The sequence below is a fragment of the Channa argus genome, chromosome 13 (assembly GCF_033026475.1).
Source record: "Channa argus isolate prfri chromosome 13, Channa argus male v1.0, whole genome shotgun sequence".
NCBI classification, from domain to species: domain Eukaryota; kingdom Metazoa; phylum Chordata; class Actinopteri; order Anabantiformes; family Channidae; genus Channa; species Channa argus.
In genome coordinates this window covers 8,226,808-8,237,312 of record NC_090209.1, presented here as the reverse complement: position 1 = coordinate 8,237,312, position 10,505 = coordinate 8,226,808, and the positions used below count along the sequence as shown (strand labels likewise).

Below are 10,505 nucleotides of genomic sequence, written 5' to 3'. Positions count from 1 at the left end.
GCATGTGGCACATCTTAAATCCTTTTGGGAAGACTGTTATTTTCTTAAGTAATTGTCTGCTTCTATATTTTTGAAGTCTTGACTCGATGGACTGTTCCCCTAACCTGTTCACCTGGCTTTTATCCTTCCACAAAGACCCTTCCTGATCAAGTTTCTGCAAACTGGATCCATTTGGCATCCAGATGAAACTGGCAGATGCTGTCACCCACCCACCAAAACATTTGGAGCATTTTGAAGTTAAAAATATGTCAGAGGAGGCCCAGAACTTTGTGCAGCTGTAATCCTATATCAGGCAAGACTGGAAACAAAACTTTCTTTCACAATTAAAGCAATTGCTCTCTTCAGTTTCCAAATGCTCATAAAGTGTTGTTAAAGGAAGAAGTGATTCAACACGGTGATCAACATGTCCCTGTCCCAGGTTTTTCACATGTTGCTGGCATCAAATTCAAAATTATATATATATATTTATGCTGTCTTTGTACTGTCATTTTAAATATTTTGCAAATCGTAACATTTAAATTTTAACTTATCTTTTACAGAGTGTCCCAACCCTTGTGGAAATAGGGTTTGTATGAGAAGTACTATATGCTGCATTAAAATGATCACTGCTGCTTAGTACAATCAATCCTTTAACCCTGAGATGCATAAGTGGGTCAAAAATTACCCGTGTGATGTCACATGGGTGACAATACCTTCATAAAGAAAAGCATTTCTGAGGTAAAAAAATTAAGCTAACATTAGCGTATGTGCTGTGTGTGCGTGTCATTCATGACTACAGTGTGAAAGAGTATGTGTTTCTTATCATCTATCATCAAATTTGCCTATTTTACAGTTTGCAAAACTAGCTAGCTAACATTACTGTGTGTGTGTGTTTGTGTGTGCATGCATATCTGTGTGCATTTATTTGTATATCTGCATACTGATAAATGGTTTGCTTGTCATTCAAAACATTCAAGTAACAAAGATCAACAGTCACACCGACTGTTGATCTTTGTTACTGAGATGCAATGTACCTCTGTGCAATGATCACAGCCAGAAACAGTTTGTCACAACTGCATACAGTGATGAGACAAGAAGGCAAGAGAAGAGAGTTACACACACACACACACACACACTCACACACACACACAAACACATGCGTGACCTACAAATCACATGGCTGTAGCTCAGTTGGTGAAGCAGTTGTCCACGAACCACAGACCACAGGGCCAGTGGTTCAATTACCGGACCCTCCTGGCTATGCGTCAAAGTGTCCTTGGGCAAGACACGGAGCCCCAAGATGCTCATTGGTCAGGTGAGCACCTTGCATGGCATTGTTGTGTTAAAAATGTTTGCATCTAAGGGTGTTTGAGGGTTTGTGAGGGGAAAAAATGGATTAAGCCGAATAATCAGTTAACCAAAATCATTGCAAAATATTTTTTTTACAATCAACTAAGTGATTCAACTTACAGCTCAGCTTTAAGATGGTTTCTCAATGTCTGGAAAAAGCCTACAGGCAGAGTCAACAGGGGCTCAGCAACATTTCAGGAGGTCACTCAGCAGGTTAATGCAGTCATAATTAAAGTGAGGATAAGTTATTTTAAGGTCCGTGTTTGCTTCTCTTTGCTCTGCGTCGCTGTTTTTCCTTCTGGGGCTCAAGCTGAGGTCCGCAGCTGGAGCTGTTTGACCGTCCGAACTTACCACAGACACAACTTCACCTCTAGAGGGAGTGCCGAGTTACTAAAAGTGGGAACTGGAGAGTGGGGTGAGGAGAGCTGCGCCAAACCAGCCAAAGTTAGACAACGTAAAAGCGGAACTGGGAGAAATCTAATTTCAAAATAAAATAAAAATCAAAATAAATTGGGGTCAACAGAACCACAACAATAAATTCAGTGAAAATGAAATATGTCAGTAAACTTTGCCTCGTCTTTAAAGACAATGATCTTGGTTTATGATTGCAGTCACTGGCTGCACATAACCTGTCTCTAAATACACAAATCATTCAAAATAAAAGAAAAAGTATGTTTTTTCTACAGGAACCATACCTTCTAAACATGTCAATAAATGTAGACAGATATGCAGTATAACCAATAAACTTTTTAAATATTATCATTATGAAACATTAATTTATCGAGCTTATTGATCGTACAAAAGCAATTTGTAGATCGTTTCAGCATTTTTATTTCCATTTATAAAACATTGGAATCTGAAAATTGAATGCCTACAAAATCTTTTTTAATCCCCGATAAACTGCTGTAAATGGTTGCATGTTGAAAATCTATCTACTCATCCTGAATCCTCTATCCCACTGGATTTACTGTAGCACTAACACAGGTGGACTGTGGCAGTGCTCTAAATCTGATTTCCTTAAAATCTGATGACTTTATACAATCACTTTCAGCACATAGAAATAACATGATGCAGAAAGTTTAACAGTAGATGCTTGCGTAACAGCTGACAGAATAGCAGCCTCCAAAAGAACATCGATTTTGTCCATTAGCTCATCACAAATTTCACTGTGTCCAGGTTCTAGGTCTGTTGTGTCTGGTTCTGTCTTACAGGGCAGGTCTTTGGTGGGCCGGGCTGTCCATTTGTGCTAAGTGGGAGCACCTGAGCCTCACTTCTCTTTAAGAGACTGTGTCTTTTACTCCAACATTTACCTATTACACATCCACCCACCTACACCAGAGAATGTAAACCCCCCACCTCCAATCAATGTCAATAAATCTTTTATTGACAAACTTTATTTTGTAAATAAATTTGTTTAGCAAATTGAAAATGACGGTGGTGTCAGAAGTTGAATGAAACCAATTAAGTCCTGTATTAATTTGAAATATTTTTAATTATAATATTTACTTATTCAGATTATAGGATTATAGGTCGAATAATCCATCATAAAAATATGCATTAAACAACCCAGGACTTTTACTCCTGTAAAAACTTTCCCACCGCTGGATTTAAAAGCTTTAATTTGAAAAAAAGGGCAGCGGAAGCATAGTGTTTGGCTTTTCTCGTTCTTGACGGCGGAGCTTGGATCCGAGAGGGTCAGGGGGAGGAGAGGCAAGGGAGTGGAGCGAGAAGACGACAGGAGGAGATCCGCCACAGGGTGACCAATTTAACGGGACCATCCTCGGACAGCCAGGCTACAAATGGTCCTCCACCCGGGCCGCTCCTTCCCGGATCACGGATCGTCTGCTGGGGTGCTGTCGGAGAGCAGAAGCAGAAGATGATCACGGTAAGTCCGTCTTTTTGCCGGTGCTGTAACACACTGCAGGCCGATATATATATATTTATATATTATACATGCACTCATGTCACAGCAGCGTCTCAAACGCTGTTGCGCCCAGCCGCCTCTCAGTCAACAGGAGTGAATGACACAGCTGGTGACAGTGGCTGTAGGGGCCTCCACTTCACACTGGGGGAGCTGGTGATAGGACAGGATCCACGGTCAGTAGGTGTTCTACACACAACAGCCTTAGTGTTTCTTATATACATGTGATTTTAATGGCTTTAAATGACGTCCGCCCCCCCCCCGTTTCTATCCCATGTGTCATTACATGCACACATGCGGTTATATATGATGGTATATGGAGGATTATTCGTCGCCAGTTCTCCATCCACTGACTGATGCTGAGGAATGTGCAGCAGCAGTAACGTGCCCGTTTCTGTTTATTTACCCGTGTTTGTCAATACACCGATCCTGCGCGCTGTTGCTCTGCTGCAGCCTGAAGGACAATTGCGAACAAATAAATAAAATGAGGCGCTGACTGAGGCGTGTTTGTGTCTTGCCTTGAGTTACCGGACGAATGGTTTGATGATCCCCGCTATGGTTGTCACATAGGCCATGTTGTTATGTAACAAGAAGCCTACGTTGTTTGAATGCGGGCCCTCACACACGGCCTGCCTGTGCATGGCTTTTTTTTTTCTTTTTTTTTTACACCGGATAGCAAACATATCTCCGCATAACCAAAGCAGAGCCGCAGAAAATGCAAAAGATGCCAATTGAAGGCGTTGCATGCGTTTGATTTCCTCTGGATGCTTAATCTATTTTTGCATCTGTATCATCTGGATGACAACTGAACCACAGACAGAGAGGGAGCCTTTAAGTGGAACAAGCCCGCAAAGAATGACTTTATGCCTGCTGCTTTTGGCTCTAACGCCAGTGTAGTGGTTGTCCGGTTGAAAATGTCCCCCAGGAATTGTCAGTCACCCCCGCCCGCCTTCCTTTCCCCGCTTCCCCTCCCCTCTCCTAGCGCTAGTGAGGGAAACCGGAGAGCCCCTAGAGCCGAGCACCCTGCAAACACACACCGAAGCGCCTGGCAGCACCGCGACGCTTTGAAATTGGCACAAGCTGGTCCGACCTTGTGCAGGGGAGTGAGGGACGCATCCGGGGAGGTGGATACGAAGAGGCGGCAGTGGTGGGAGAGCTGGAAGGGAGAGGAGAAGCGAGGTGTGTGTATGAGCGTGGGGGGGTGGGGGGCTGGATCTCCTTGAATCTTGTCGAGCTGCTGCCAGCTGGGAGGAGGTATATAGGGATACGGCTTGGATGGATACGTGCCAGAGAAGGAGCATGCATGCAGGCAGGCTACAGCAAAGAAATGCTATTTTTGCTTCAGCAACACAGCACGGCTCTGCGGTGGAAATGCCGGTCGAGGACGCGGCAGCAGTAGAAGTGGCTGCAGCGGCGGCGACTGCGTTGCGTTTGGCTAGAGCTCAGGGCGTCTGGAGGCCTGGTAAGATCAGCTGGTAGCAGTTGCAGAGGCATATGTGGACGTTTTATAATTTAGTCAGGACGAAAATAGAGTGCGCTTACAATGAATTATTACTACCTTGCTATTATTAGGCAAAGTATGCTCTTATAAAAGTGCTTTAGGGCTATTTCAGGGAAAGAGAATGGAATTCAACCAGACCACAACTGAATCTGACAGATGCCCAAAGAGATATTTTCTTCTAGGACAAAAAACAACAGTGCAAACTCATAAATGTGATGCGCATGCTAATATCTCAAAATACTATGCTCCCAAGTGTGAAATCTGCACAAATCTGTATAATCTATAGGTAATTTGCTTAATAATGACACAAGCCCCAATGTATCCCCGACCCATGACCGGAAATATGATTGTCATACACCACATTGAGTTACAGCAGAGACAAGCAAGTCACACCCCCATGTGTACAAACACACAGTAGCAAAGCAGATATAAACATGCAGTTTACGAATGATGGTGAGACTGTAACAAAGCAGCTGAGCTCCACCTGACAGACTGTATACAACTACGTTCATTTTACGTCTTTACATATGAATTTTCATCTAGCAAAGATGAGACATGTATGACTGTTATATATCTTTTATTATGCTAAAAGGGAAATATTGGCAGCTTGATTTTCTAGCCATTTGTAAACACGGTTTGGTTTGTGCTGCAGGGCCCACACATCCTGTCATGCTGTATACAGTAAACAATTAATCCCTTGATACTTGTCTCGAGAGTGTCCTGTTGTCCAGCAGCATTTATATGTATTTGTTGCTTGTCTTTTTCCACTGTTTGATATTAAACTGAGCTACACAGAAGCTCTTATTTATCTTCAGCCAAACTTGCGCTTGATCCTATCCTTTCCTTTCTCTCCCATATTTTTAGAAGTAAGTTGTCTTCTGAATCTGCCTCAGTTCATAGACATGAGACAAAATGTCAAGTGCATCTGGTTATCCAGGCAATTAGATTTGCATTTGTTTAGCAGAAAATGTGAGGAATTTCACTTCCTGTCAGATTTGGGATCAAGGAGCACTTTGCTAACAAGTTATCGAGCTAAAACGAGTCAGTGCTGTTTATTAATATGAGTATTCGCATCAACGGCAGACTGCACAAGATTATTGCTACACTACTATCAAAATTTGAAGTGTCTTGACTAATCTAAATGGCCATAACATCATCACAGATCTATCTATGGATCCTCTGTTTCACTCAATCTACTGTGTGTGTTTGATTTTCCCTCTAGACTCAGCAGAAGCTTTGGAGATAGGCCTGGCAGCACAGACCAGTCTTCTCATTAACCTTGGTCGCTGATAAGTGGCTCTGGCACAAACATCTGGTGGTGCTGAACCTTTTGATCCAATCCCTCACTCCCACCCTGCAGCCCTCCAGTTTGGCCTCCACAGAGCCTTTGTTGCTTATTCAAAATATCGTCCAAGGGGGATAAATGAGTGAACCGGCTGCAAGGGAAAGGGCTGGGACATGTACCAGAACAGGTAAATCACCAACACCTACAGGTGGACACACGAGAAAGTGGTGTGTGGTCTTCTCACATGGTATCGGTGTTGCAGTTTTTATCTGTCTCTTACCTGTCCCTGTACTGAACTCTTCTCTCACACAGAATGTCCTGGTTTAGTGGTTTCCTAGTCGCCAGAGTGGACGACCGCAAGACTGCGTGGGGGGAGCGCAATGGGAAGAAGTCCAAACGGAAGGGAGGCTCATCTCTCTGCAACCCGCGTTACATGAGCTGTCTGAGGGACCCAGATGCTATGGAGCCCCCCTCCGGAGCTCCCCTCCATCAGCACCACCGAGGAGGGGCGGCGGGAGCTGTAGGAGGCGGGGGCAACTTTGGTGTTCGCTGTGGATGGCAGGAGGACCATTATGGAAAACGGGGAGGGGCCCCCAGTGAAGGGGTGGGGCTAAAATCTGTCGACCTGGGCTTTGATGGAGAGCTGAAAGGGCGAAAAGGGGGATGTAATGGAGGAAGCGGGGACATAGGAGACGAGGGTCCCAACGGGACAGCAGGGGTAGTGACGGCTGCGGACTGCTGGCTCAGGGTGGTGCGGGTGTTCCAGTCAAAAAAATTCCAGTCCCGCAAACTGGAGCGCTTGTACCAGCGTTACTTCTTTAGGCTGAACCAGAGCTCCCTGACCATGCTCATGGGGGTACTGGTGATCGTGTGCGCCATCATGCTGACCTTCCACTGTGTCCATGCCGCCCCGCATGTCGCCTACTTGTCAGCACTGTCTGTGGCAATGGCGCTCTTCATGGCTCTCATGATAGTGTGCAACCGCAACGGCTTCCACCAGGACTACATGTGGATGGTCAGTTACCTGGTGATCGGAGTGCTGGTGTCGGTACAGGTGTTCGGGGTGCTCATGGTGGCACCCAGGAGCGCCTCAGAAGGCATCTGGTGGTCCGTGTTCTTCATCTACATCATCTACACTCTGCTGCCTGTGAGGATGAGAGCAGCCGTGCTGAGTGGAGCAGTGTTGTCCATCATACATGTGGTAACCACCTGGCAGATCAACCAGGAAGACAAGTTCCTCTGGAAACAGGTGAGGGAGGTTTAATGTGTCTTTGTTTGACTTGTTCTCTTTGTTTGTCATGGTTGACCTCAACTGAGACACTGACAGCGAACAGAGTGGAAACACTTATGGCAGTTGTTTTCCCCTTGTGTCAAGTTATTTCAGCATATAATCACTGTATCCTGCAGCTTTTCTGATTGATTAAGTTCAAGAATGAAGTTCAGTACACCCTGATCATGGTGTTTATATATAACTCCCAGACTGTTTGGTGAGTTCGTCAGGTCTAATGCATGTTGTGCAGCAAAGCGTTGTTCAAATCCAAATAAGGTCTGGAGCAGGATGTCTGTAAAGCCGTTAAACGTAAAGCTTTATTTTGTAGGAGCTGACATCAAGTTAAGAAAACCTGTGTCTAGCTGATCGTCATTTCTTGTAGAATAAGTGTTGCTTAGTTCTAGCTGATGCCCCATTATGAATATACATCATATTTACACTCATCTAGTTCATATGGTAGCTATTTGTTAAATCTGCATATTCTGTTTTTGTTTTGTTGGAGACACTACATACTAAAACCTTATTGCTTTAAAAATGTGATGTGTGGAATGTGTTAGCAAACAGCTGCATATTTACACATCCAGCAGGCACAGAGCAGCATTATCATTCACTCGGAGCTGTTTTTTCAGTCGCCTCATAAATGTAAGTCCAATAGTAATCAGGGGTCGATGTGAACTGTGAAATAAAACCATCACAGCGACGAGACAATGGGCTGAAGGATGCTAAACGCACTGCTGTGAGCTGAACTTCTGAGTCAGGTGAAAGTTCTCCATGAGTCACTACAAGCAACACCTTTACTTACACGCTTTTTTCTATTGTTCGCAAAAATATGGAGCAGTGCATCTTTGAATTGCTGCCTAACAAGATCCCAAGGTTTTCTAAAGGCACATTGCTACCACAGGAACTTTCTCTGGAGTACAGCAGCGAACCTTTGACAAGGGGCGGCTGTAGCTCAGTTGGATGAGCAGTTGTCCATGAACCAAGGGGTGAGTGGTTTGACTCCCAGTTCCTCCTGGCTACATGTCAAAGTGTGCCTGTGCAAGAAAGTGAACCCCGAGGTGCTATTTACGTGCAAGTCACTTTGGATTAAAGCGTCTGCTAAATGACTAATTATCATTGTAATTGTAATGTCAGTTGCCCTGCTTTGCATCTCCACCAGAGGAGCGAGGATCTAAATGACCCCAACAATCAGCTATTCTGAAACTTTCTGAAGTTTCAGATGCCTTCAGGCAACTGGAGCACTGAACATCGCTGATTTCACGGCCATGACTACAAACTCATTGTCCAGCTTTTGGGTATTGGGAAAATTGAAGTTCATGGAGCGTTTGGTTTGAAAGCACCTTGTGGAACCAAATATGTCTGATACAAATTTTAACATAATAAAAAGTCAACATAAAAAACGACACCCTCTGTATAAATATTTAACTCAATAATTGCGATAAGCTCTCCAAACAAATACTTACAAAATATTCTGATTGTGTTTAGGATAAAAATTGAAAATATAAAAATCTCAGTCAATTGATTAAATTGATTTGTTTAAAGGCAGCAATTTATTTATCAGCTTTTTGGATAATCAGTTATTTGTTTTAGCAACATTTCAAGACAAAATACCATAATTAGTGTAAGCCTCGAAATTTTGAGGATTTCATTGGAGAGAACAAGAGAAAACTTGCTGTTTTTCACTATAATTTCAGAAAACCCGTTGATTAATTGTGAAAATTCCCTGCTGATTAAACTTTAAGGAAATAAGCAGAGCACACTGAGATTCATATACAGTTGTTGATAAGTACTTAAATACATCAGAAAGTTGAGAAATAAAATGGTTATGTGTGGTGATAGGTTATCACCGTCTGTAAATTGCTCTTCTGTGTTTTGTCAGCATGTTGTATCTGTATTTCTGATACATGCACTTTTTGTACAGTGTCTTGTTTGTGTGTCATGCCAAGGACCTAGAGCCTCACTGAAGGCCAGCGGGCTGAAAGAACCGCCTCGACTCGAGGGCTGTGTGTGTGTGTGTGTGTGTGTGTTGTTGTGTGACACTGCGAGAATTGCATGATATAAAGCAGAACCACTCAGGTCTCAGTGCTCTTAGACAAGGAACGCTTTGTACTTTTCTCCAAGGGTGGGGTGAAAGGGATGAGCCAGTGTGGAGAGGAGTGTTTATTGGGGGGGGGGTAGCTTTCTGTACTGCCATAGCTGTTTTCTCCTTGGGGACGAGTTAGAATGGGAAGGCCGTTAGATGAAAACAATTGTGGGATGTGGGACTTAATGATAAATCATTGACCGTCACCAAAACATCTGCCACTGTTGTAAGTGTAACACAGAAATATCATGCGTACGCCGGAATTGTTGCAATAGTGTGATTATTTATTATCAAATAATTACTGTGCTAGGTCAGTGATTCATGGGAACTCACAAACATCATGATATACTATAGTACAATCCATCACAGGCTCCAACATTGTTTGCCATCGTTAAGTGAATGAATGTCATGAGATAGGTGCAGCTCTATTCCTCAGGTCATCTGTGTATATATGACACAGTAATATAGTGTCATCAATAAGGGGGCCCTTGTGGATCTGTGGTAGTGCATTTGGTTGGGATGTAGAATGCTGCGGTTTGAATCCCATCCTACCAGCTGTGGTCCCGCCCAGCCACCAAGAGCAACATGGGTGCCGGTCCCGAGCATCCTGCTTAAAAAATCATGCCAAATTAAGGTGCGGAAAAGCTTCCGCTGTGGTGACCCCTGAAGGGACAAGCCGAAAGTTGTAAAACACTCCCATATACAATTATTTCCTCTTTCTCCAATGACTCATTAACCTTGCTGGGTTTCGGTTGATGTTGATGGGTCCAAGACAGGTTTAAGGTATGATAGATAAATGTGGATCCTCTTTTCTCTGTGTTCGCACTGCCATCATCTGTTTTCTGGCATTACAGGTTCAAACAGGGATTTGTGAAGGTTGTCTGAGCACAGTTTAGAGGTCACTGTTGAGTGGGACAGTAAATAGATCTGTAAATGCTTGATTTCTATGAAAGAGGAGAAGCTGATTAATCTCGATCCTTGTAGAGTAAACGATGTTTGTGCTTTGTGCGTTAAGTTTTCTTTGTTGTGTCTGACCAACAGGTTAATATATGTGCAATTCTTTGTATATTTTGCCTCATTAAAAATGGATCCATAGCTTATTGGCCTGTTACAGGT

General features: G+C 43.5%; 1 protein-coding gene across 2 annotated transcripts in view; it reads left to right on the top strand.

Moving 5' to 3' along the window:
• Positions 1 to 3,019: 3,019 nt before the first annotated feature.
• Positions 3,020 to 10,505, top strand: part of LOC137139231 (adenylate cyclase type 6-like) — a 35,290-nt gene continuing 27,804 nt past the window's right edge. Inside the window, exons 1-3 of one of the 2 annotated variants that reach the window (XM_067526222.1) lie at positions 3,020 to 3,214; positions 5,974 to 6,223; positions 6,349 to 7,285. In XM_067526222.1, coding sequence (XP_067382323.1) covers positions 6,210 to 6,223; positions 6,349 to 7,285 — 951 coding nt within the window. In that variant the 5' untranslated portion in view covers positions 3,020 to 3,214; positions 5,974 to 6,209. Of the gene's footprint in view, positions 3,215 to 4,506; positions 4,713 to 5,973; positions 6,224 to 6,348; positions 7,286 to 10,505 lie in introns of those variants that run through there. The other variant, XM_067526223.1, reaches the window with a different exon arrangement.